Source organism: Heteronotia binoei, chromosome 21 (genome assembly GCF_032191835.1).
Source record: "Heteronotia binoei isolate CCM8104 ecotype False Entrance Well chromosome 21, APGP_CSIRO_Hbin_v1, whole genome shotgun sequence".
Lineage (NCBI taxonomy): Eukaryota > Metazoa > Chordata > Lepidosauria > Squamata > Gekkonidae > Heteronotia > Heteronotia binoei.
Window position 1 is genome coordinate 17,466,155 of NC_083243.1, and position 27,323 is coordinate 17,493,477.

Sequence of the window (27,323 nt, forward strand, 5' to 3'; positions counted from 1 at the left end):
ACACGTTTTATGTTCAGAGGAACAAAGGGACCGTTTCTCAATATCTAAAATCCTCTGTTTCAGAATTCTGAATACCTGCGTTTCACTTAGCATACAGAGGTTGTCCACGGAGACACCTATGGAATGTATTTTTTTTTCTGGATCTGACTATACCAATTGGAAACAAAGGAGTCTGCTAGCATCATATGAAGATAACTAGCAGGGTCTGCCCTAAAGTGTAGGTGTAGCCGAAACTTTATGGTTAGTAGCCGTGCCCTGGTCTCGATCAAATGGGTTCCAGTTTCTAGGGACATTGCAGCATAGCTAACACAGTTGGGGACCCCCAAAATACGGCGTAGGAACGCTGCCTGAATTTGCTCCGGTCGGAAATTGAAGGCGCAAATCCAATTGGGGATCCCATATAATAACTGAGATACTGTTTTGACATGAAAAACATGAATGGCAGCTGGGACAAATTGGTTACCCTTCTTGGGGAGGGACGGTGGCTCAGTGGTAGAACATCTGCTTGGTAAGCAGAAGGTCCCGGGATCAATCACCGGCATCTCCACTAAAAAAAAGGGTCCAGGCAAATAGGTGTGAAAAACCTCAGCTTGAGACCCTGGAGAGCCGCTGCCAGTCTGAGTAGACAATACTGACTTTGATGGACCGAGGGTCTGATTCAGTATAAGGCAGCTTCATATGTTCATATATATGTAAAAGACACTAACCACCGCAGACGAGCCACAACTTGCTGAAATGACTGCTTGCTTACGCTGAACTGTCCAGTTATGATTGTACTGGAAAAAGACCCCCAAGGATTTAAAAGATTTCACCTGTTCAATATTATTTCCCTTGAGGCCCCAGCTTTGTAGCACCTCATTTGAAGCAGACCAGCCTAGGCACCAGTGCATCAGCACCAGTGCATCCTGGTGTGTTGCATTTACATACTGCTTTCCTGGTTCTCAGAGAAAGTGCATTTGTTTTCTACTTTTCCCTTAAACTGCAGCCTCTTGTGTCCGCAAAAAAAGCCTCAGGGTTGCGGGACGCTTAGGCATGTGGTGCAAGAAGCTGCAGCAGGAAGAGGGAGTCAGTGGAAACGATTAACTATTTGCATAAGCTTGTGTGTGTGTGTGTGTGTGTGTGTGTGGACCAGTGCTTTCATCCTTGCCGCATTGCTCTTTAGTATACTACTCCTCAGAGAGATAATGCTATCTAATGAGTCCCAGGTGGGAGGAAGACATGAACGGGAGACGTGCCGGTTCACGGCCCAGCCTCTAAAAGTTTTAACCAGAGATGGCATTTTCCATCTGTACGTTTATGAGTACTCATAAGTGTACACAGACATAGTTTTGAGATAGATCCCAGTAGGCAGCCGTGTGGGTCTAAAGCAATAGAAGAAAGCAGTAGACAAGTGAGACCCTTTCAGTGGCAATGACTACAATCCATCCAAACTCGGAAAACGCGGCAGGCCACAACATCCTTCCTAGCTCAAACTGCACCGGTCCTTTGGAAAAGGCATTTCTCCGCTCCATGTCGGCACTCAGCCTGCTTGCCTTTGCGAGCCCCCTCTGTGTCTCTTGAAGAGCCCCGTGGCGCAGAGTGGTAAAGCTGCAGTACTGCAGTCTGAGCTCCCTGCTCATGACCTGAGTTTGATCCCGGCAGAAGCTGGGTTCAGGTAGCCGGCTCCAGGTTGACTGAGCCTTCCATCCTTCCGAGGTCGGTAAACTGAATCCCCAGCTTTCTGGGGGGGGAAGTGTAGATGACTGGGGAAGGCAATGGCAAACCACCCCGTAAAAAGTCTGCCGTGAAAACGTTGTGAAAGCGACGTCACCCCAGAGTCGGAAACGACTGGTGCTTGCACAGGGGACCTTTCCGTTCCCACCTGCCAAAAGCAACCTAACGTAAGAAAGGAGACCCCTGAGCATGCGAGGCCTGCTTGGGCTGGCTAGAGATCCAGCCAGTGCAAGCAGGCCTCGCTCACGTGAGGTTCTCCTTGACTGGTGCTTGCACAGGGGGTGTCAAACTCATTTGTTATGAGGGCCAGATCTGACATAAATGAGACCTTGTCAGGCTGAGCCATAAGAGCCTCTTGGCGCGGAGTGTTAAAGCTGCAGCACTGCAGTGCTAAGCTCTGCTCACGACCTGAGTTTGGTCCTGGCGGAAACTGGGTACTGGCAGCCGGCTCCAGGTTGACGGAGCCTTCCATCCTTCCGAGGTCGGTAAACTGGGTCCCCAGCTTGCTGGGGAGAAAGTGTAGATGACTGGGGAAGGCAATGGCAAACCACCCCGTAAAAAGTGTCACCCCAGAGTCGGAAATGACCGGTGCTTGCACAGGGGACTACCTTTACCTTTTTTTGTATCTCTTACACAGGCTTAGCATTCACCCAAGGAGTGAAAAGCTCTCCTGTTCACACACTGCAGTGTAACTTTACCAGAGCCAGAGCCCCCCCCCCCCTCCAGTGCCGTTGCTTTGCCCAGCCCTGACTGGCCTGCAGCCAGCCAATCATCATCCTTGAGTGTTATGACCAGCAGGGACTCCTTTGCATAGTAGGCCACACCCCCTGATGCCAAGCGAGCTGGAACTGCGTTCCTGTGTGGTCTTGCTAACCCCCCCCCCCCCAAAAAAAAAACCCGGGTTATGACTGCTCCCAGCTGGGAAATGGAGCATGAATTGCCTTGGAACCAGTTGGCCCTGGACTCTAGTTAGTGTGGTATAAAGTCTGGGATATCATGAAATAATTATATAGCGCTGGTGCAGACATTCAGCTTTCGGTTCCTCCGTTACAAGTTCCTTTCCTATGTTGCGATGCCATGGTACTTTCTCCCTTTCCCAGTCTCCCCTCGCACTGCCTCTCGGCCATCCAGCGTTGAGTTTTCTTTGATGTGGGATGACTCCGACTGACTTCAGGGCTCTCGAGATATGAAATTCCCAGAAATATTAAGGCCAAGTTGATCCAGGAAGAATTCCTCCCCCCCCCTCCCTGAATTTCCCCCAATTTTTCCTGGGTTTTAACCTCTCTTGCTCTGTGAAGTTTTTAGTTATTTAAGGGCTGAAACTCCTTCTGTTTCACAGGTGGAAGATTTCTGTAGTACGCCAGGAAAATGTGAACTCCAGACTACATTTAGTTGGCAAATAATCTGCAGACACCAAATCTTTAATTTCTGCTGATTTGTCTACTGCGTAATCCTTAGGTGAAACCAGCTGCAGTTGCCTGCGTAGTTGATCTGTGGTTTTAGAGCCTTTGGTGAGAGACAAAGGGGGGGGGCATTCACCCTTACCTTGTTTAAAAGGTTATCAGCGTTCTGAATTTTTTTCAGTTTTCCAGATATCTTTGGGCAGATGTTTCTTCTTGTTTGACCTCTCTCCTTAGCTTGACACCTTTGATCTTTTCAGGGTCCATAGCACCATTTTGTAAATGTACCCGCTGTTTAGGATTGCGTTTAACTCGAGGGACTTTAAAAAGAAACAACAATAGGCTCTGTAAAGATGCATCATTGGGCCATGTCCTTTGTGTGCCGTTCACCTAAATCAGGGGTGGCCAAATTTGCTTAATGTACATATGAAGCTGCCTTATACTGAATCAGACACTTGGTCCATCAAAGTCAGTATGTAAGAGCCACATAGAATAAATGTCAGATGTTTGAGAGCCACAAGACATGAATGTCAGATGTTTGAGAGAAGGAAGGTAGGAAGGAAAATAGATGGGGAAGGAGGGAGAGAAAGGTTGAAAAAAAGCAATTTTAACTTTAAATGCATTCTCCAAGCCACTGGCTGGCTTGGCTTGGAGAAGTGATTTAAAGAGACAAATGCCTTCTCGGTGGGGGCTTTGAGAGCCACACAATATGTGTAGAAGAGCCACACGTAGCTCCCAAGCCACAGTTTGGCCACCCCTGATCTAAATATTGGTCTGGCAGCTATATGCACAACCCTTCCCCCAAATCTGACCTGCCCTGCCCTGCCCTGCCCTGGAGTACGTGTGAGAGAACAGAAGATTCTTGCTAGAGTAATTTACCTGAAGGGGTGTGGAGCGATTTCTACTAATTGGTTAAAATTGGTGTTGTCTCTGAACTCAGGATAGCCTTTGGCCAGTATGGTCCTGAGGAATGTCCCTGCCTGCTTTTCCCAGGACCCTAAACATCCTGAGTCTTTTTCTTAACTACTTCCTGGAATTCATTCAGGGTCAGCCCTCACACCCAATCTCTCTGCATCCCTTTGTAGTCTTTGTACAGGTCTCTGTAGCCTCCCTCCCTCCCAAAGGCAAAATAGCCATCGGTACCTGGTGGGGGGGAGGGTACGGCCAGCCCCTTCTTTCTCGTCTTCCTTGTGGGGAGGGGGGCAGATTGCACATAACTAACCCCCTGAAGATACCATCTGCTGATCAAATGACCAGATACTGTTACAGAGCTTGGGAAGATCAAAAACAGGGGGAAAACACGGGGAAAATACAATGTTCTGAAATTCTCTAGAGAGCCAGTGTGGTGTAGTGGTTAAGCGTGCAGACTCTTATCTGGAAGAACTGGGTTTGATTCCCCTCTCCTCCACTTGCAGCTGCTGGAATGGCCTTGGGTCAGCCATAGCTCTCGCAGGAGTTGTCCTTGAAAGGGCAGCCGCTGTGAGAGCCCTCTCCAGCCCCACCCACCTCACAGGGTGTCCGTTGTGGGGGAGGAAGGTAAAGGAGATTGTGAGCTGCTCTGAGACTCTTTGGAGTGGAGGGCGGGATATAAATCCAATATCTTCATCTACCTCACAGGGTGTCTGTTGTGGAGGGAGAAGATATAGGAGATTGTAAGCCATTCTGAGTCTCTGATTCAGAGAGAAGGGCAGGGTATAAATCTGCAGTCTTCTTCAGTCATCTTCTCTTGTTCTAGAACTGGGGAAGGGAGGGGAAGTCCTCTAAACAAACACACAAAACAAGAACAAAACACCAACCCTCTATTTTATTTTGTTTGTTACTTAGCATGCTGCGGTTACTTTCTGGATCACAAGGCTTGCTGCTGTGAGGCTCTGTGGAGCCGTGTGTGGTGGAGTAGGAACCTCAATTTTTAAAAAAAGATTCTGGGGATGTATTTTTGGCATGTATTTTGTCTGTGCAGCTGGAGCAAAGAAGAGGCAGCACTCTTCAGTAAACTAAATTTTATTGTATTGGCTTCATTTCTAGCCCGCCTTTCTCACTAAAGCTCAAGGTGGATCAGAATTTTTATTTATTTATTTTTTTAAAAAAAGAAAGTTTAATCAGACAGCAAGGACCTTCGATAAATGATGCATGAGGGCTAGGAATACAGAACAGGGAATGGTTGCAAACTGAATAGGGGGGTGGGGGAGAGAATCCTATCTGAGGTCTGCCAACCCATAATGCAGAAATTGGATTGCAAAGGTAGAAGACAATGCAGTAAGACAAAGGTGATCCATGCAATAAACATTGCAACAAGCTACAGTCCTCTCTCTTATGAAGCAACCTCCTCAGTAGTTCCATTATACTGCAATTCTAATTAAAAAGGTAAAGGTAGTCTCCTGTGCAAGCACCAGTTGTTTCCGACTCTGGGGTGACGTCGCATCATGACGTTTCCCTAGCAGACTTTCTACGAGGTGGTTTGCCATTGCCTTCCCCAGTCATCTACACTTTACCCCCAGCAAGCTTGGTCCTCGTTTTATGACCTCAGCAGGATGGAAGGCTGAGACAGCCTTGAGCCGGCGACTTGAACCCAGCTTCCACCAGGATCGAACTCAGGTCGTGAGCAGAGCTTGGACTGCAGTACTGCAGCTTTACCACCCTACGCTTAAAAAGAGCATTTCTAACAAGCATCCTTTATATAACTGTGATTATGAGCAATGAACTGCAACCAAAGAAGTGTTCTTGCGCATGAAACCTTTTACCTTGAATAAAACTTTGTGGGTCTTAAACATGCCAATGGACTCTGCTACTTCAGACCACAGTGGCAACCCACCTGAATCTATGAATAAAAAAGACTAGATATAGGATTGCTATTTCTGGTTAATGTACTCTAACAATAACTGTCGAGCAGTGTTGCACTGGCAACAGACCAGCTGAGAGACAAGGCAGAGTAGAACAAGAGGGTGCAGGTAAAGTGTGGACAAGACCCACTGCTAACTCATCTGTGTTGCCAGCGTCTCAAAGCTATTAAAACTGTGCACAATCTACCAGTCCTTGGGAACGGGAACAGCACAGAATGTGACACCGGTCGGTCGTAGATCTCAGAACAAGATTCTGGAGATTTACAGCTTTTGCCTAAAAGACAGCAAGTGAGCAATGCCATTGCAGCCATGAAGACAGGCTTGGTGTAGTGGTTAAGTGTGCGGACTCTTATCTGGGAGAACCGGGTTTGATTCCCCACTCCTCCACTTGCACCTGCTAGCATGGCCTTGGGTCAGCCATAGCCCTGGCAGAGGTTGTCCTTGAAAGGGCAGCTGCTGTGAGAGCCCTCTCCAGCCCCACCCACTTCACAGGGTGTCTGTTGTGGGGGAGGAAGGGAAAGGAGATTGTGAGCCGCTCTGAGACTCTTCGGAGTGGAGGGCGGGATATAAATCCAATATCATCTTCTTCTTAAAAGTGTGCATGGTTGAAACATCTGAAGAATTAAGTGAAGAAGGGGTTAAGACGGGGCTTAATTGACTCACATAATTCTGTAGCCACTCCATGATTTGCAGAAGTAGTTATTCATACAGAAGCCATATTGAACATGTGTATATTTGTTTGAGTTATGCAGAATTGTGGAATTCGGCTTTTCTTACCTTATTTATATCTCACTCCAAAACACATTCCCTGAGCTGGAGGGGACAGGCTAGCCCGGAGGTGGCCAAAATTGCTTAATGTAAGAACCACATAGAATAGGGGTGGCCAACGGTAGCTCTCCAGACGTTTTTCCCCCTACAACTCCCATCAGCCCCAGCCATTGGTCATGCTGGCTGGGGCTGGTGGGAGTTGTAGGCAAAAAACCTCTGGAGAGCTACTGTTGGCCACCCCTGACATAGAATAAACATCAGATGGTTGAGAGCCGCAAGACAGGAAGGCAGGCAGGCAGGGAGGCAAATAGATGGCGGAGGGATGGAGAGGTGGAAAGAAAGCAACTTTAAATGCATTCTCCAAGCCACCAGCTGGCTTGGCTTGGGGAAGTGATTTAAAGAGAGAAATGCCTTCTCCAAGCTGGCTGATTGGGCAATGGGGGCTTCAAGAGCCACATGATACGTGTGGAAGAGCCACATGTGGCTTCCGAGCCACAGTTTGGCCACCCCTGGGCTAGCCCAATCTTGTCATATCTCAGAAGCTAAACAGCGTTCACCCTGGTTAGTACTTGGATGGGAGACCACTGAGGATGTCCAGGGTTCTTATGCAGAGGCGGGCAATGGCGAACGACCTCTGAATGTTTTTAGCCTTGGAAACCCTATGGCAGGGGTGGCCAACGGTAGCTCTCCAGATGTTCTTTTTGCCTACAACTCCCATCAGCCCCAGCCATTGGCCATGCTGGCTGGGGCTGATGGGAGTTGTAGGCAAAAACATCTGGAGAGCTACCGTTGGCCATCCCTGCCCTAAGGGATTGCCATAAGGGAATCCCTACCTTCAGAGGTAGTAAACAACCTCGAGGGAAGGCCTTAGTCTCTGTGCCCTCTTCTTGGACCTCCAGAGGAACTGGTTGCTCAGTAGATGAGACAGGATGCTGCATTAGATCTCCCACTGTCTGATCTAGCAGGGCTCTTCTTAAGCTGGCTGTGATTTGGCAGGACTTCCCACCACCACCACCCTAAACGCATGAACCTACTTTATCCCAAGTCAGATCATGGGTCTGTCAAGGTGCATATAGTCTGCTCTGAATAGACACAGCTCTCCAGTATCAGGAAGAGGGCTTTCACACCACCCACCAACCTGACCCTCAACTGGAGAAGTGGGGGATTGAACCTGGAAAGTTCTGTGCTCACAGCAGGTGCTCTGCCCCAGCCAACCTGTGTACGTTAGTCACTCCTTCCAAGGAGCTGAGGAATGTTATACATCGGGGTGGCCGAACATGCTCAACGAACAGCCACATAGAATAAACCTCAGGTGTTTAAGAGCCACAGGATATGAATGGCAGATGTTTGAGAGCTTCAAGACATGAAGGGAGGGAGAAAGGAAGGCAAATAGATGGGGGAGGAAGAGGTAAAAAGAAAGCAACTTTAAATGCATTCTCCAAGTTACCCGCTGGCTTGGCTTGGAGAGAAATGCTGACTGAGCAGTGGGGGCTTGGAGAGCCGCACAATATGTGTGAAAGAGCCACATGTGGCTTCCGAGCCACAGTTTGGCCGCCCTTGTTATACATGGATAGGGTTATCAGGTTTTCTTTTTCAGCATGCCAGTGTAGTAGATTTCTCTCATCTCTCATCTCAGCTTGGCTTCGCGAACGAAGATTTAAGAAGGGTGCAATAGTCCACGTTTGCTGCAGGCTCGCTGGTGGCTGACAAGACCAATGTGGGACAGGCAGGTCCGGCCACAGCGGCTGCAGGGAAAAGTCTGATTTAGGGTTGGTCCTGTAGCAGTGCGATTCTTCCTCAATCTCCTTTTGTCCTCAAGACCAGCTATGCGTGTGTTCTCAAAGGAAGAGACAGCCTGGTGGATGGTGTGCCTCCATGCTTTGCGATCTGAGGCTAGGTCAGACCACTGGTGATGGTTGATGTGACAGGTGCTAAGGGATTTCTTCAAGGAGTCCTTGTACCTCTTCTTTGGTGCCCCTCTATTTCGATGGCCGGTGGAGAGTTCGCCATACAGGGCAATCTTGGGAAGGCGGTGGTTTTCCATCCTAGAAATATGCCCTGCCCAGCGCAGCTGCGTCTTCAACAGTAGTGCCTCGATGCTGGTAACCTCTGCCCGCTTGAGGACTTCAGTGTTGGTCACAAAGTCACTCCAGTGGATGTTGAGGATGGTGCGAAGGTAGCGCAGTAGATTAGACTGAGGGATATGGTGGTTTGGGAAGGGGGAAAGTGATTTGCTAGTAAACTTTATGGTCCATGCCTAGGGATTCATGCCTAGGTTGTCACGTTTGGGTTTAGACCCCCGCTGGCTTTCTTGCCTTTCGTCACAAAATCTGGGGCAGCTGAGCGCAGGGCGTTGTACATATTTATCTGGTCCAAGGCAGAACGTTGGCACTGCCTTTAAAACTATGCTGTCCACATTATCCTTTTGTCTGAGCTAATAACAGCCCTTCCGTTTTGCGGTGTGAAGAAACAGCGTGCGGCAGGTCCCCTGGCGAAGAACCTCAGAATCAGGAGCAGTCTTGACAGAGGTCCAAGGCTGGAGGAAGTTGGGCAAGTCCTGTTGATCTAAGGCTTTGTGTTCTTTGGGGGGCTGCCACCCGTGCTGTCCTTGCGACACGCAGTGCTGCTTCTGCACATCAACTGTTTTGTTTAAAAACACAATGCGGGAAGGACTCCTCTGACGTGCTGCCTCCAGGGTAGAAAGGGATGTTCTGCCAGAAGTCTTGGTCACAAATCTGTGGCTTTCTCAGTCCGGGTGGGCATTAACCTTTCCATGACTCTTATGTGGGAGAACGGGGTTTGATTCCCCACTCCTCCGCCTGCAGCTGATGGAATGGCCTTGGCTCAGCCATAGTTCTTGCAAGAGTTGTCCTTGAAAGGGCAGCTTCTGGGAGAGCTCTCTCAGCCCCATTCACCTCACAGGGTGTCCGTTGTGGGGGAGGAAAATAAAGGAGATTGTGAGCTGCTCTGAGATTCGGAGTGGAGGAAAGGAAAGGTCCCCCGTGCAAGCACCAGTCGTTTTTGACTCTGGGGTGATGTTACTTTCATGTTTTCACGGCAGACTTTTTACGGGGTGGTTTGCCATTGCCTCCCCCAGTCATCTACACTTTCCCCCCAGCAAGCTGGGTACTCATTTTACCGACCTCGAAAGGATGGAAGGCTGAGTCAACCTCGAGCCGGCTACCTGAAAACCCAGCTTCTGCAGGGGATTGAACTCAGGTCGCGAGCAGAGCTTAGTACTGCAGCTTTAACACTCTGCGCCGTGGGGATCCTTCGGAGTGGAGGGCGGGGTATAAATCCAATATCATCATTATGTGACACTTGTAAGCTAGTGGAAAGCTTAGTGTCATAATAATAATAATAATAATAATAATAATAATAATAATAATAACTTTTTATTTCTATTTTATTTCTTTTTATTTCATAGAGGGGAGAACTGCAGTGAAGGATTTGGTTGGCTAATTCAGGCCACCTTATCATTTTTTCCTGTCCTGTGCTGTGCTGTTGCATCCTTCCTTTGGATCCCATCCCACTGTTGCCCTTCCCAAGCACCAAGAATACAGAGCATCACTGCCCCAGACAGAGAGTTCCATCTGTACCTAATAGCTACAGATAGGCCTCTGCTCCATATGTTTATCCAAAGAGAGTTAGTTTTAGTTCATAGGATGTTCCCATTGAATTTGCTAACCTTGCTGATAAATATTACACCAGGTGCCATCTTGCCAGAGAAATCTGTGCTCTTGCACTCTTAATCATAAGAGAAGCCATGTTGGATCAGGCCAACGGCCCATCTAGTCCAACACTCTGTGTCACACAGTGGCCAAATGTGTGTGTGTGTGTGTGTATACACACACACACTCACACTGTGGCTAATAGCCACTGATGGACCTCTGCTCCATATTTTTATCCAATCCCCTCTTGAAGCTGGCTATGCTTGTAGCTGCCACCACCTCCTGTGGCAGTGAATTCCACATGTTAATCACCCTTTGGGTGAAGAAGTACTTCCTTCAATCATGCTGTCTTTAAGCCTTTGTGCTATAATAGCTTCTTAAAATAGTGCTTAAGAGTTTTAATTTGGCAAAAACCAAGAATTGTGTATTTTCCATCTTATTCTGATAGGTGTTGCAGTTAATTCCTCACAGATTAATTGAGATGTCAGTTAATGTGCACCTCAGCTACACAATATCAGCTTATTTCAATGGACCTCACCAAGGACGGAATTCTAGCAGGAGCTCCTTTGCATATTAGGCCACACACCCCTGATGTAGCCAGTCCTCCAAGAGCTTACAAGGCTTTTTTGGTAAGCTCTTGGAGGATTGGCTACATCAGGGGTGTGTGGCCTAATATGCAAAGGAACTCCTGCTAGAATTCCACCCCTGGACCTCACTCTGGTATTCTCACTGAAAGGAATGGGTGTGTTCTAGCCACACCTAATTTTATGATATGAGCTACTGCTGAAGCAACTTTAAAAAACAAAACAAAAACGCACTGCCAGTCAAATCTCCAGGGATCAGTGAAGCTTTCCTGGGCAAAAAGGCCAAACTAGCCTCTCCCATGGGTCCCTAATATGATACCTGTGTGCAACATGATGCCCATCAACACCTTTTGTGGTGCCCACCAATTGTTTCTTTCTAAAAAGTGAGATGGGCCACTAGGCAGAATTCAGGGTATTGTGGACCACCAACATTTCCTATGCTGCCTTTGCTCTATAAATGTGCCTATATATTAGTCTAAGGTGCAAAGAATTGTGGGGTTTGGCTTTTCTTACCCTCCTATCTCAATCCTAGACCCCTCTCCTTACATGGATGGCCCAGGCTAGCACAATCTCATCAGACCTTAGAAGCTAATCAGCGTCAGTTCTGGTTAGGATTCGGATGGGAGATCACCAAGGAAGTCCAGGGTTGCTATGCCGAGGAAGGAAAAGGCAAAATACCGCTGATTGTCTCTTGTCATGAAAACCATACTGGGTTGCCATAAGCTGAGTGCATCTTGGTAGCGAAACTACCCTTTATAAATCGATAATGCCCCTGTATAAATCGATGGTGCGGTCTCATTTGGAGTACTGTGTGCAGTTCTGGTCGCCGCACCTCAAAAAGGATATTATAGCATTGGAGAGAATCCAGAAAAGGGCAACTAGAATGATTAAAGGGCTGGAACACTTTCCCTATGAAGAAAGATTGAAACGCTTGGGGCTCTTTAGCTTGGAGAAACGTCGACTGCGGGATGACATGATAGAGGTTTATAAGATAATGCATGGGATGGAGAAAGTAGAGAAAGAAGTCCTTTTCTCCCTTTCTCACAATACAAGAACTCGTGGGCATTTGATGAAATTGCTAAGCAGACAGGTTAAAACGGATAAAAGGAAGTACTTCTTCACCCATGTGGAATTCACTGCCATAGGAGGTGGTGGCGGCCACAAGCATAGCCACCTTCAAGAGGGGTTTAGATAAAAATATGGAGCAGAGGTCCATCAGTGGCTATTAGCCAGAGTGTGTGTGTGTGTGTGTATATATAATTTTTTTTTTGCCACCGTGTGACACAGAGTGTTGGACTGGATGGGCCAGTGGCCTGATCTAACATGGCTGCTCTTATGTTCTTAACTATAGGATCTTGGCGTACAGCTGTGTAAATAGAAAAAACGCTAAGAGGCACCCTAAATTTTAAACAAGACGGTGTAATGTAGAGGTCTCAGTGGTGTTCTGACAAAGCTTGCACTTAGAACTTCAAATAGACAAGAGCGTGTGGCAAAAAGACATTCACAGAAGACAGGTCAAAAACAGTCTTTCCAAACCACAAAGCAGTAACAGTATTCCAGTATTTAGTTCATAGAACTAAAAGAAGACTTTCCAAAGACGTCTGTTCTAGACATCAAGATGTTTCATCTGTCTGTCTTCAGTGTGGAGGCTTGTTTATCACTGGAACCCAATCTTTACAATACATTCACAGAAGACCAACAAGGTTCAGAACATGTCTGTTAGATTTCCAGTGATAAATAAGTGATAAATAAGCCTCCAAACTGAAGAAAGACAGATGAAACGTCTTGATATCTAGAACAGACGTCTTTGAAAGGGCTTCTTTTAGTTTTGTGAACTAAATACTGGAATATTGTTACTCCTTTGTGATTTGGAAAGACTGTTTTTGACCTGTCTTCTGTGAATGTCTTTTTGCTACACGTTCTTGTCTATTTGAAGTTCTAAGTGCAAGCTTTGTCAGAACACCACTGAGACCTCTACATTACACTTGTCTTGTTTAAAATTTAGGGTGCATCTTGGTAGCACTATACATGCACACACAGATAACTGAAGGAACAGCATTCCTTTATTTCGTAAATAATGAAGTACATTTTCTCTAGCTTTGTTCCGTGCAAGCTCTTCACGGTCAGTTTACTGAACTTTTTTATGAGCAACCTAGATAATGTTGTATTCCCCCTGCTGCACACCAGTATTTCCTTTGTTTTCCTGTCCCCTTTCAGTCTTGATAATTTTAAGAACATAAGAGAAGCCATGTTGGATCAGGCCAATGGCCCATCCAGTCCAACACTCTGTGTCACACAAGAACACAAGAGAAGCCATGTTGGATCAGGCCAGTGGCCCATCCAGTCCAACACTCTGTGTCACACATAAGAACATAAGAGAAGCCATGTTGGATCAGGCCAATGGCCCATCCAGTCCAACACTCTGTGTCACACAGTGACCTAAAGATTTATATACACACACACACACACACTGTGGCTAATAGCCACTGATGGACCTCTGCTCCATATTTTTATCTAAACCCCTCTTGAAGGTGGCTATGCTTGTGGCCGCCACCACCTCCTGTGGCAGTGAATTCCACATGTTAATCACCCTTTGGGTGAAGAAGTACCTCCTTTTATCCGTTTTAACCTGTCTGCTAAGCAATTTCATCGAATGCCCACGAGTTCTTGTATTGTGAGAAAGGGAGAAAACTACCTCTTTATTTTTTCTACTTTTAAGGTCATAACGTGCACCAGGCTGCCCCATGTGGGCAGTTAAATAGCAATGGAAGTTTTCTTGAACTATTGTCCCTTCAAGGTTTAATCTTTAGGGTCTCTCTCCTTCCAGTTTAATGAATTACGGCATGTTCTGTTCCCCAGTCAGTCATGAATCAGTTCTGCACAGTTGACTGTTGTTGGTGGGAGCAAAGTTTACGTACACTTTGTAGCCAAACAAATCCGCTGCTAATCATGGATTTAAAAGAAAAAAACACACCTTTGTTTTGCAACCGTGCTGTTGCTGTTATAAGGAATAACAATAGAAGCAGGATCTAAGGCTTGCTACAAAGTTAAAAGTAGTATTTATTCCCTCTCCCTTTCTTGTGGTTAAAACAGCAATACTAAGGTAAGAAAAACTGCAGTGAGAAATAAGATCTTTCCTAAAGGGGATTTATTTCTGAATAGGATGGAATAAGGCAGGGCTTTCTAACTCATTTTGTTATGAGGGCCAAATCTGACATAAATGAGACCTTTTGGGGCTGGGCCTTGTGTGTACCTATTTACGATTAGGTAGCAGAGATATAAACTTTGTAAAGGACACAAACACAATTAAATATTTAAAAAAAAACAACAACCTTAAAACATGCTTAAAACTTTAGCACTTGGTGTTGAAGGTGGCTAAAGAAGCTCTGGCTCTTTCCTTCCTTCCCGAGGGGACCAGGAGGGAGAGGAGCCTCAACCAATAGAAGGGAGAGAGGCTTGGCTCAGTAACTGTTCGACTGAGAGAGTCTAGCAAAGCAAGCTCTGCCTCTCCCCCCCCTTCCTCCCCAAGGGAGGAACCTCTGCCGGTTGAGAAAACAGAAGGTTTGCTCTGTAGCTCCTGTGCGATTGAGCAAGCCTTGCAAAGCAAGCTGTGATGCAGAAGGAAGCAAGAGTGAGGGAGAAGGAAGCAGATGACAGCCAGTCGCTTGGGGGGCCTGATAGGAGCCCTCTGGGGACCTGATTTGGCCCCCAGGTCGCATGTTTTATTTATCTTTTTTTATTTATCTAAGATTTATATCCCGCCCTTCCCACTAGGTGGCTCAGGGCGGCTTACAACATATAAAACTAACATGGAATCTAAAATTAAACATTAAAATTAACATTTCATAATTTACAGTTAAAAATCTAATGTTTGACACTTCTGGAATAAGGCATTGCCTAGGGTTGCCACCTCTGGGTTGGAAAATACTTGGAGGTTTTAGTGGCAGGGCCTGGGAAGGGTGGGGTATGAAGAGGGACTTCAGTGGGTTTTATAACACTATATAGAGTTAGGGATGCCGGTCCCCAGGTTGGGGCTGCAGTCCCCCAATTTTGGGGGCTTCCTCCAGACGCCAGCCGGCTGACTGTTGGGGGAAGCCCTGCCCCCAAGAGTCGTCCATGGCTTCGCTTTAAAAGAGCGGGTGCTGTGTGGGCCTGCCCCACAAGCCGTGAATTTGTGGCTTGCAGGGCAGGCACAAGGGGAATGCCCACCCTTTTCAGATGGGGGCCCACCCGCTCCTGCGCAGCAAGTGGCAGATTTGTGGCTTGCAGGGCAGGTGTGCCTGGCGCCTGCCTCCCCCTCCCCAAAAAAGTGTGGCGTGTGCATGTGGGGCGCTGCATCCCTGACATGATGACATTATTCTGCATGATGTTATCTCTTCCAGGATGACCTCACAGAATGTCCCCCCCCCCCACAAAAAAATCCCCCTGCTGGGGAGAAGAGGAGACCTGGCAGCTCTCTTAGAATCCACCTTCTGAAGTGGCCATTTTCTTCAGAACTGATCTGCGTTGCTTGGAGATCAGTTGTAATCCCAGGAGATCTCCAGCCATCATTGGAAGGTCAAAGACAGCACAACCGAAGTTATAGCGACCGAATAACTAAGAAGGTATTGAAACAAAATCATACAAATACGTTCAATAGAAGACTAAATAGCAATAACCATCCTTGAGCCTTTTGGGGTTTAGTGCCCTTTTGAAATCTTACTGGAGGCTTTTCTGTCCCATTTGTCCATTGGGGAATTCTGTGTGCAGTCTTTGGACGCACTGGAAAAAGAATCTTGGGGGTTTTGCAGCTTTTTGCAATTTCTTGATGCATCAGAAAACACTTTGATTTTTTTTTTTGAGCTTTTGCCTTTGGTTGAGATATGTGGTTGGAGCCCCCTATGCTAGAAGAGCATTCGAAACAGGAATAATCAAGGCGACCTCCTGTTCCTTGCGACTCCTTTGATGGAACTGTGAAACTTTTGGGGAATTGTTATTTAGTCTTCTGTTGGACCTATTTGTGTGATTTTGTTTCAATACGCTCTTAGTTATTTGGTCATTATAACTTCGGTTGCGCTGTCTTTATCCTACAAGTGACCTCTCCCCCTTTACCAATCATTGGAAGGTCAGCAACTGAAATATTGCCTGTTCGGATATATTTTTCTGTGTAATATTAAATATTGTGTGGGACTTGTTTCTGTTCCCCTTGGAGCTGAATGTAGTAAAAGGGGAGGGCTTGGAATATTTTCTTCGTCTCTAGGATCCAGCCCCAAAGTGTAGGAGTTCTGCTCATTGTCCAGTCTTCATGGTTTTGTATTTTTATGACCATTTTTTTTTCATATTAGGTGCCACAATGAAATTTCTAGGCACCGTGGCAAATTGGCAAATTGTCAGATTCCTCCTTGGTAAAAGGAATCTTTCAGAAGTATGAAAAGGTAGTGGGGCGGATTTATGAGACCGAGGAAAGCTTTATTTATTGAAATATTTATAATCCCACCTTTCTTTTTGGCTCAAGTTTGACGTTTTCAGAATAGCTGCTGCTTGGCCAACTTATTCCCCCCCCCCTCTTCTCCAAACGGAGATTCTGAAAACACCGTGAGACAAATTGGAGACTGTATTTTGCTCTTATTTTCTCCCTTGCACCTAATATGGTTTTAACGGGGTTGCTTACAGTTACCATATAGCTGGTAGGTGGGTGTGCAAACATATGTGAAACGATAGAAGAAGAAACAACTTCCCCCAGCCCTTTTCATCTTGTTTTGAAAGATGAAAAACAAAACTATGAGCTAGGATTGTGTAAAAAAAAAAAATTCAGTAGATATTTCATGACCTCCCTTGCAAATAAAAAATAAAAAATTCTCTGAATCAGATCTCTATTCAGCAGTGCATGAGGCATCCACTTTCAAAAAGCATAGCTGCTCAGTTTCTCCATGAGTAAGTCACAGTTTGAAGAAATGACCGTACAAGGACGATTTGGGCAGCTAAGAATCATAAACTGTATTGGGCAAGATCAGTAACTGGAGAAAAGTAGCTCAGCCTGGCAAATGTTGTGCTCATCTCTCACGCTGCTGCTTCTTGCATCTTTTGCATCTGGATGTCTCTGATGGTTGTCTTTTCTGTCTTTACCGTTCTTGCAGAGTTATCTCCCCTGCTTTCCTGGGATGAAGAAAAATAGAAAAGGTAGAGAAAGAAGTACTTTTCTCCCTTTCTCACCATACAAGAACTTGTGGGTGCTCAATGAAATTGAGGAGCAGTAGACATAGAACAGATAAAAGGAAGTACTTCATCCAAAGAGTAATTAACACCACCACTGTTGCAGGAAACGGTGGTGGCTACAAGCATGGACCTCTTCAAGAGGGGATTGAAAAAACACATATGGCAGAGGTCCATCAGTGGCTATTAGGGTATAGATGGAACTCTCTATCTGGGGCATTGATGTTCTGTCTTCTTGGTGCTTTGGGGGCAACAGCAGGAGAGCTTCTGGAATTCTGGCCCTGCTGGTGGAGCTCCTGATGGCACCTAGGTTTTGATCACAGTGTGACACACAGTATTGGGCTGAGTGGGCCTTTGGCTACGGCTTCTCTTGTGTTCTTATGTGTTCTTTGAATTGCATTGTTAATATGGCACAAGATTCCTTGAAGTGGGATTTAGCTCGCAAAAGCTTATGCCATGATAGATTTGCTAATTTTTAAGGTATCTCACGACCAATTTTATTTTGAGAACCAGCAAGGTTTGAAGTTCCGGACTAGGACCCGGGAGACCCAGCTTCAAATCTCTACTGTACTGTGAAAGCTTGCTGGGTGAATTTGGGCTAGAGTGATGGACTGGATGGACCTTTGGCCTGATCCCACATGACCTCTCTTACAGTCTTGTGATATTCTCAGTTGAACCTACATCACAGGGTGGTTGTGGCAATAAATAAGAGGAAAAGGGAATGATATAAGCCAGGGATGGCCAACGGTAGCTCGACAGATGTTTTTTGCCTATAACTCCCATCAGCCCCAGCCAGCATGGCCAATGGCTGGGGCTGATGAGAGTTGTAGGCAAAAAAAACATCTGGAGAGCTACCGTTGGCCACCCCTGATATAGGCCATTGAGCCTCCAATGGGGATAAAGGTGGGGTATAAAAGAAGTAAAATAAATAAATAATTTTCCATAGCATGTTAACATGTGGGATAATAACAAAAACAACAACATCAGGTGTAGCAGGAGCTCCTTTGCATCCACACACCCCTGATGTGGCCAATCCTCCAAGAGCTTCCAGAGCTCTTAGTACAGAGCTTATTGTAAGCTCCAGGAGGATTGGCTACATCAGGGGTGTGTGGCCTAATATGCAAATGAGGTCCTGCTAGAATTCCGTACAGGGCTCTTCGTACCGGGCCTACTGGAAGCTCCAGGAGGATTGGCTGCATCAGGGGTGTGTGGCCTAATATGCAAAGGAGGTCCTGCCAGAATTCTTTACAGGGCTCTCAGTACAGGGCCTACTGCAAGCTCCAGGAGGATTGGCTACATCAGGGGTGTGTGGCCTAATATGCAAAGGAGGTCCTGCCAGAATTCTTTACAGGGCCGCAAATTAAGATATCAAAATGGGCGTTTAAGAAAGAACTTGGCTGGAGTTTTCAGTTGACTTACGAGGAAGCTGCAGGAGCAGCGGAACGCAATCAAATCCGGGGTTTGCGTGAAGGCTAGAATTTGTCCTTCAGAAGTCAACAAACAACGGAGGGACTCCTGTGGAACATTATTTTTGAGTCTGTGTACTCATTTTGGAAAACTCAGTGACTGTGTGGGGTCCTCCTTGGTATATTGTTTTGAGACTGTTGTTTTCTATTTATACTGTATGAATGTATGCCCACTGTTGTAGGCTGTTCATTTCATTATAATAGAACTTTATATACACCAGTTAAGAGTGTTTGTTTGTGCACAATAGTTTGTATTGTTGTATTCCAGGAGGATTGGCGGCATCAGGGGTGTGTGGCCTAATATGCAAAGGAGGTCCTGCCAGAATTCTTTACAGGGCTCTCAGTACAGGGCCTACTGCAAGCTCCAGGAGGATTGGCGGCATCAGGGGTGTGTGGTCTAATATGCAAAGGAGGTCCTGCCAGAATTCTTTACAGGGCTCTCAGTACAGGGCCTACTGCAAGCTCCAGGAGGATTGGCTACATCAGGGGTGTGTGGCCTAATATGCAGATGAGCTCCTACTACAAAAAAGAAAGCCCTGATAATAATAATAATAAATAACAATAATTTCAGAACAAAATTCGAGTCCAGTGGCACCTTTAAAACCAACAAAGTTTTATTTTGGGCGATTTATAAAATTGTGTTGGTCTTCAAGGTGCCACTGGACTCAAAGCTTTGTTCTGCTGCTTCAGACCAACATGGCTGCCCACCTTGATAATTTCTATTAACATTAATGTAAATTGTAGAAAACGCAGGCCAGCTCTTTGGGGGGGGGGGGGGATTGATGTGTGTTTGTGCGTGTGTGTGTATAAATGAGTCAATTATTTTGATTGTGTCAGGCAAAACAAACACTCCCTCTTAACAGATGAGGAAACATTTAATTATTGTTTGGAGCGTTTCTGGACACTTCATATTGTGCTATGGATAAATGTAGAAATACATTTCAGTAGGTGAGATGTTTGTTTGGTGTAGTGGTTAAGTGTGCGGACTCTTATCTGGGAGAACCGGGTTTGATTCCCCACTCCTCCACTTGCACCTATTGGAATGGCCTTGGGTCAGCCATAGCTCCGGCAGAGGTTGTCTTTTACAGGTCAGCTGCTGTGAGAGCCCTCTCCAGCCCCACCCACCTCATAGGGTGTCTGTTGTGGGGGAGGAAGGTAAAGGAGATTGTGAGCTGCTCTGAGACTCTTCGGAGTGGAGGGCAGGATATAAATCCAATATCATCTTCTTCTTCTTTGTGCTACATATGGCAACACTAAAATAATTTAAATTTGTTACTGGCAGTAGATTAGTTCTTTCTAAACAGAAGGACGATTCATACGATGAACATCTGGGACAAGAAAAATGGTTAACTTAGCTTTATTAAGATGTGTTTTTCACGCAGCGGGGTTGTGTTGTTTATCTTCATTTATAGTCCACCTTTCCCATTGGGACTTAAAGCAGATTACAAATGCAACAGTACTGAGTCAATTAGTGAATGAATTACGAAGCGTGGTAAAAATCGATTTAACAGCAAAGGTATGAGAACGGCTCTTCAGTGAATCAGTGAGCAGAGTACCAAATACGAACGTTTCAGTCTAAAAGCAAGAGTTTCTAAATAAACAAGATAGTTCATTGGGGCTGGGATTGAAGAATTGTTGTCTAAGGCATCAAAACAATCAACGCAGGAAGAGTTTATCCCTTATCAAAGTCATCCCTGATCATTCATGCATTTTTACTGTGGCTGTTGTATACATTTTACAAAAGATAACAATTCCTTCTAAAAACATCTTTGACTTAATGCATTGCGTACTGCAGAGTTTACAGTACACCAGGGGTGGCCAACAGTAGCTCTCCTGATTTTTTTTTGCCTACAACTCCCATCAGCCCCAGCCATTGGCCATGCTGTCTGGGGCTGATGGGAGTTGTAGGCAAAAAACATCTGGAGAGCTACCGTTGGCCACCCCTGGTGTACTGTAAACAGAGGTTAGTTTACATCAGATGTTTGAGAGCTGCAACACATGAACGTCAGATGTTGGAAGGAGGGCAGGCAGGCAGGCAAATGGAGGGGGAAGTGGAAAAAAGCAACTTTAAATGTGTTTTCCAAGCAGCTGGCTGTCTTGGCTCGGAGAAGTGATTTAAAGAGATAAATGCCCTCCCCAGGCTGGCTGGTGGGGGCTTTGAGAGCCACACAACATGTGTGAAAGAGCCACATGTGGCTCCCAAGGCACAGTTTGGCCACCTCTGGTTTATATGCCCATTTTCCCCTCCATAGTCCTAAAACTCTTGCAACACGCTCTCATTAACCAGCTTCTGCCAAAAGAGGTGGGCAGAATCAATACATTTTCCCCCTCCCTCCCACTGCCTACATCCACTGTAAACAAACAGACTCCTCCAGCTGTTCTGTGTGATGCAAATCAAGTGCTGTCCTTTCTCCCCCCCCCATTTAAAAACGAACTTTCTTTAGTGCTTACAATCACAACCATGACATATGTCTGTACAGTTCACATAGACAAGATCAATCTAATGTTGAAAACAAAGTACAAGGTCTAAAAATCAGTTGTGCAGAATATACAAAATAACTCCGAATCAAAAATAAATCAGTTTTCCGTAAAATGAATTCTGAGGTACAGTATCATGTTCCATTAAATATTATATTAAAGGAAAACCAAACAGAAACAGTACATCCTTCATACTGCTCTATATTCAATTCAAATGAGTTGCAAGCTACCCAGCTACATGGCAATAGATCTCTCTGTGCTCCAGTGACTGGGCAGACAGCAAACACTCTTCCCCCCCCTTCTAGCAATGTGTGCAGACCACATAATAATATGTTTGTGCTGTGGATACACATCTCTAAAGAAAAGGGCTTTCTTAAACGTAAGCTCAGTTTTTGGTTGTCTAATGACAACCTCCAAGAGTCCCGTGGCGCAGAGTGGTAAAGCTGCAGTACTTCACTCGGAGCCCTCTGCTCACAACCTGAGTTCGATCCCAGCGGAAGCTGGTTCAAGTAGCCGGCTCCAGGTTGACTCAGCCTTCCATCCTTCCAAGGTCGGTAAAATGACTCCCCAGCTTGCTGGTGGGAGGTGGGGAGTGTAGATGACTGGGGAAGGCAATGGCAAACCATCCCGTAAAAAATCTGCCGTGAAAACGTTGTGAAAGCAACGTCACCCCAGAGTCGAAAAAGACTGGTGCTTGCACAGGGGACTACCTTTACCTTTAATGACAACCTCCACCAGCCCGGATAGCCCTGGCTAGCCCCGTCTCATCAGCTCTGGCTAGTCTGTGGATAGGAGACCTTTGAGGAATACCAGGGTCGTCATGTGGAGGCAGGCAATGGTAAGCCACCTCTGAACGTCTCTTGCCTTAAAAGCCCTATGACAGGGGTGGCCAAACTTGCTTAATGTAAGAGCCGCGTATAAGGAGCCCCGTGGCACAAAGTGGTAAGGCTTCAGTAGTGCCGTCTGAGCTCTCTGCTCACAAACCTGAGTTTGATCCTGGCGGAAGTTGGTTCAGGTAGGCGGCTCTAGGTTTTTAAAAGAGCCACATAGAATAAATGTTAGATGTTTGGGAGCTGCAGAACACCAATGTCAAATGTTGGAGGGCAGGCAGGCAGGCAGGAAGGAAGGAAAATGGGAGAGAGGGGAGGTGAAGAGAAATCAGCTTTAACTTTAAATGCATTCTCCAAGCCACTGGCTGGCTTGGCTTGGAGAAGTGATTTAAAGAGAGAAATGCCTTCTCCAAGTTGGCTGACAGAGTGGTGGGGTCTTCAAGAGCCACACAATACGTGTGAAAGAGCCACATGTGGCTCTCGAGCCACAGTTTGGCCACCCATTCCGTATGGGGTCACTGTAAGTCAGCTGTGACTTCATAGCATTTTCAGCACCACCAGCCATAGCTTGTTGGGACTCGCTGTAATAATACAAGGAAGGTGCCTTTTCCAGAACACAAAATATAATAGAAGCCATGTTGGATCAGGCCAATGGCCCATCCAGTCCAACACTCTGTGTCACACATAAGAACATAAGAGAAGCCATGTTGGATCAGGCCAATGGCCCATCCAGTCCAACACTCTGTGTCACATAAGAACATAAGAGAAGCCATGTTGGATCAGGCCAATGGCCCATCCAGTCCAACACTCTGTGTCACACATAAGAACATAAGAGAAGCCATGTTGGATCAGGCCAATGGCCCATCCAGTCCAACACTCTGAATCACACATAAGAACATAAGAGAAGTCATGTTGGATCAGGCCAATGGCCCATCCAGTCCAACACTCTGTGTCACACATAAGAACATAAGAGAAACCATGTTGTATCAGGCCAAGGGCCCATCCAGTCCAACACTCTGTGTCACACATAAGAGAAGCCATGTTGGATCAAGCCAATGGCCCATCCAGTCCAACACTCTGTGTCACATAAGAACATAAGAGAAGCCATGTTGGATCAGGCCAATGGCCCATCCAGTCCAACACTCTGTGTCACATAAGAACATAAGAGAAGCCATGTTGGATCATGCCAATGGCCCATCCAGTCCAACACTCTGTGTCACATAAGAACATAAGAGAAGCCATGTTGGATCACGCCAATGGCCCATCCAGTCCAACACTCTGTGTCACACAGACCTCATGCTAGCTATTGCTTGCATACCAGCAGCGATACAGAGACAGTCCCAGTTCGTTGCAGCTGCTATGCAGCTCGTTGCTACTGATATTGTGATTGAGGGAATATGTTTGTGACAGTGCCTTTGGTCATCACTGCTGTTTGTGGTCATATTATTAGAATAGTAACATTTCTGCTATAGTCTTGATGAAGTTGTTGACATACCTCAATTTTCAAAAATGGCTTTGTGGATAACGTAGTGCCCTAAATGTTATCCAAAAAGCTTCGAAAATTAAAACTCGGTGCGACTCCAGCAGTCCCGTGGCGCAGAGTGGTTAAGCTGCAGTACTGCGGTCTGAGCTCTCTGCTCATGACCTGAGTTTGATCCCGGCGGAAGCTGGGTTCAGGTAGCTGGCTCGAGGTTGACTCAGCCTTCCATCCTTCCGAGGTAAAATGAGCCCCCAGCTTGCTGGCTGTAAAGTGTAGATGACTGGGGAAGGCAATTGCAAACCACCCTGTAAAAAGTCTGTCCTGAAAACGTAGTGATGCGACGTCGGAAACAACTAGTGTTTGCACAGGGGACTACCTTTACCTTTTACCTTTAATTTTCAAAAACGGTTTTGTGGATAACGTAGTGCCCTAAATGTTATCCAAAAAGCTTCCTTTGAAAATTAAAATAAGTCGATAACTCAGCGAGGCTGTAGCAGAAGCATTGCTATTCTTGCAGTTTTGCTCAGCTCCTTGAAGACGGATGAAGTATCAACTGAATAATCACACCAGTTGAAGGGGAAATGAGATGTTTGCTAATTTACTCCCAGCTCAGCAAGAGGGATAAAGCTGAACTGATGTTTTGGAAACATTTGACAGCAAGACTTCTGAGTTGGGTTGATTGAAATGTTCCTAGGCGTTGGCTTGGCTGCTGAGGTGTTTTTGGCCTGTCAGTGATCACGCTTCTGAGATTTTCGGAAAGCAGAACTGTCAGAATGTCAAGTCATGCGGGTGACGTGGTCGTGAGCATTGGGTGGAAAGAGGTTCTTCCGAGAAGAGAGTGGTAGTCAGGATATGGGTTATCTGCTCCTGACTCTGTATATCAGGTTTATATTCAATTCTGTCTCTCCCTTTCAAATTCAGACAGATCTGTCCTATGCAAGAGCACAGTTTAAGCAACTGATTTGCGGATTAAGGGGTCCAATGAAAAAAAAAATGAAGTGCATAGACACAGTTTTTAATTTAATGTTAGGCTTTGTGTGCGGCTACCATGTATGCATTGTGTGAGAGAGAAAACCACCCTCCCGCATATGCAGGGGTGGCCCTAGGGTGCATGGCACCCCAGGCAAACTTGCCTGGCACTGCCCCCCTGGGCTGCCCCCTCCCCTCTTGCGCTCCAGCCCCTGTCCCCCACACCGCCGCCAACTGTAGCACTCTCTGAGCGTCCTCCAGGTGGAGGACGCTCAGAGAGTGCTACAGAGACTGTGCGCTGTCCAGAAGCTCTCCCCTGCCCCTCTCTGATGTTCAGAAACATCAGAGAGGAATGGGGAAGGCTTCTGGCCAGTGTGCAGTCTCTGTATTGCTCCCTGAGCATCCTCCAGGCGACACAGAGACTGCGCGCCAGCAAAACTTGGGTATTTGCCTATTGTGCTGGGCCAAGAGGACCCGATTTGGTGCCCTCCCCACCCTGGCGCCCTAGTTTGCCTAGTGGGAGGGCCGGCCTGTACATATGAACCTACCCTTCCACTCCAGTCATCTTCAGAGGACTTGCTTTGGGTGCCGCCCGCTAGCTGAAGCTAGATGGGGGTAACTCTAGAGAGGGCCTTCTTAGTGGTGGCACCAAAACCTTGACACTTCCTCCCCAGGCATATTCATTTGTCTTCCTTTGCCATTGTCTTCTGTCAGCAGGTGAAGACTTTTTCATTTGGTGTAACCCCAGTAAACGTTTATCAGCATTCTTCCCTAGTTGTGTGAGTGTGTTGACATGTTTTGATTTTTTAAAATGTTCTATTGCATAGATGTTTGTTGCCTTGGAGACCCTGTTTGGGTGTGAAGCTGGCATATAAACGTTTTAAATAATTAAATGACAGAGCATGCTTTACATACACATCAAGAGATTTACACTAGCATCCATTCCTATTTCTCGGTTTACTCCTCTAGTTGCTCTAGTTAGGCAACTGATCACCTCAGCACTATGTAGGTCTTAATGCTTCGTCTCTCCGTTTGCCCCACAGGATTAGTTCAGAACGCAGAAAGGAGAAGTCTAGAGATGCAGCCCGATGTCGGAGGAGCAAGGAATCGCAGGTCTTCTACGAACTCGCTCACCAGTTGCCTCTCCCCCATCACGTGAGTGCGCATCTCGACAAAGCCTCTATTATGAGGCTAACCATCAGCTACCTGCGCATGAGGAAGCTGCTGGATGCAGGTGAGAGTTGGTAGATGGTTTGTCAAGGGAGCGTGGGTGAAGAAGAAGCACGAAATGGCCAATGAGTAGACATTTAAGCGTCCCATGCCATGATTATATGAAACCATATCACTTCCCAGAAGCTTTTATTCCTTCACACACCCCTGGCTCTGGGAGATCATTTCATAGAAACATTGGAGGAGGGAATCCAAAACTATCAGTACAATTCTAAAGAGAGTTATTTAGACTGGAGTAACTCTCTTTAGGATCGCACTGTATATCTATCACTGATGGGGCTCAAAATTCGAGCCCAGCCGCCCAATTAGTGTTAGTATTGCTTTCTTTCTAGGGTAAGGTAGATGTTAATGAACATTCCCCCCTGCCGTGTTGGTGCAAGGGAGTTTTAGCTTCCTCTCTCTTCCAAAAAAGAAAATCATTTCTTGTTTGGAAAAGATAAAAAGCTAACATTTTCTGTTAATAGATTCATGTGGGCAGTTGTGTTGGTCTGAAGCAAGGGTGACCAAACTGTGGCTCGGGAGCCACATGTGGCTCTTTCACACACATTGTGTGGCTCTTGAAGCCCCCGCCGCCCCCTTGGCCAATTTGGAGAAAGCATTTGTCACTTTAAATCACTTCGCCAAGCCAGCCAGCACTTGAAGAATGCATTTAAAGTTAAAGTTGCTTTCTTCCCACCTCCAGCTTCCTCCCGTATATATTTGCTTTCTTTCTACCTTTCCTTCCTTCCTGTCTTGCGGCCCTCAAGCACCTGACATTTATGTATTGCGGCTCTCAAACATCTGATGTTTATTCTGTGTGGCTCTTACGTTAAGCAAGTTTGGCCACCCCTGGTCTGAAGCAACAGAACAAACTTTGTGTCCACTGGCCCCTTTAAGACCAACAAAGTTTAATTTTGGATATAAGGTTTCACGTGCATGCACACTGGGAGCACATACAGCCAGGGCTGCGCGGACTGCACTGGCTGCCAGTTATACACCGGATTCGTTACAAAGTGCTGGTCATTACCTTTAAAGCCCTATATGGCCGAGGACCTGCCTACCTGAGGGACCGTCTTTCCCCATACGAACCCCAGAGAGCACTGAGGTCAGTAGGGAAAGACCTGTTGACTATCCCAGGGCCGAAGGAAGCAAGACTGCAGAGTACCCGCACCCGGGCCTTCTCTGTTGTGGCCCCACACCTGTGGAACCAGCTCCCAGAGGAAGTACGGGCCCTGCGGGACTTTGACCGTTTCCGCAGGGCCTGCAAGACCTTCCTCTTTAGTGAAGCCTTCACCGACTAAACACTGAGAGACTGCTTAAATGAGTTTGTTATCTGTCAGAATAGCACCAAGATGTTAATTTTCTTGTTTTACTGTTTTTTAGAATTTTAATCAATTTTTATCTACTGTTAAAGTATTGTATCATTTGTTATATTGATTAATGTTGTTAGCCGCCCTGAGGCTGCCTCGGCGGGGAGGGCGGGATATAAATAAAAGGTATTATTATTATTATTATTATTTTTCATGTATCAGAAAAAGTGCGCGTGCACATGAAAATTTACACCCAGAGCCCTGACCTGGATAGCCCAGGAAAGCGCAGTCTCATCAGGTCTTGGATGCTAAGCAGGGTCGACTCTGGCAAGTACTTGGATTGGAGACTTCCTTGGAATACCAGAGCCAGTGGTGAAGCCAGGGCCGGATCGCCCACTAGGCAAACTTGGCAG

The 27,323-nt window shown here is 46.3% G+C and overlaps 1 protein-coding gene across 1 annotated transcript in view; it reads left to right on the top strand.

Moving 5' to 3' along the window:
• The window catches only part of HIF1A (hypoxia inducible factor 1 subunit alpha), an 84,444-nt gene that overhangs the window by 20,975 nt on the left and 36,146 nt on the right, over nt 1-27,323 (top strand). Inside the window, 1 exon segment of the mRNA XM_060261621.1 lies at nt 25,435-25,625. Within this exon segment, the coding sequence (XP_060117604.1) occupies nt 25,577-25,625 (49 nt within the window). The 5' untranslated portion in view covers nt 25,435-25,576.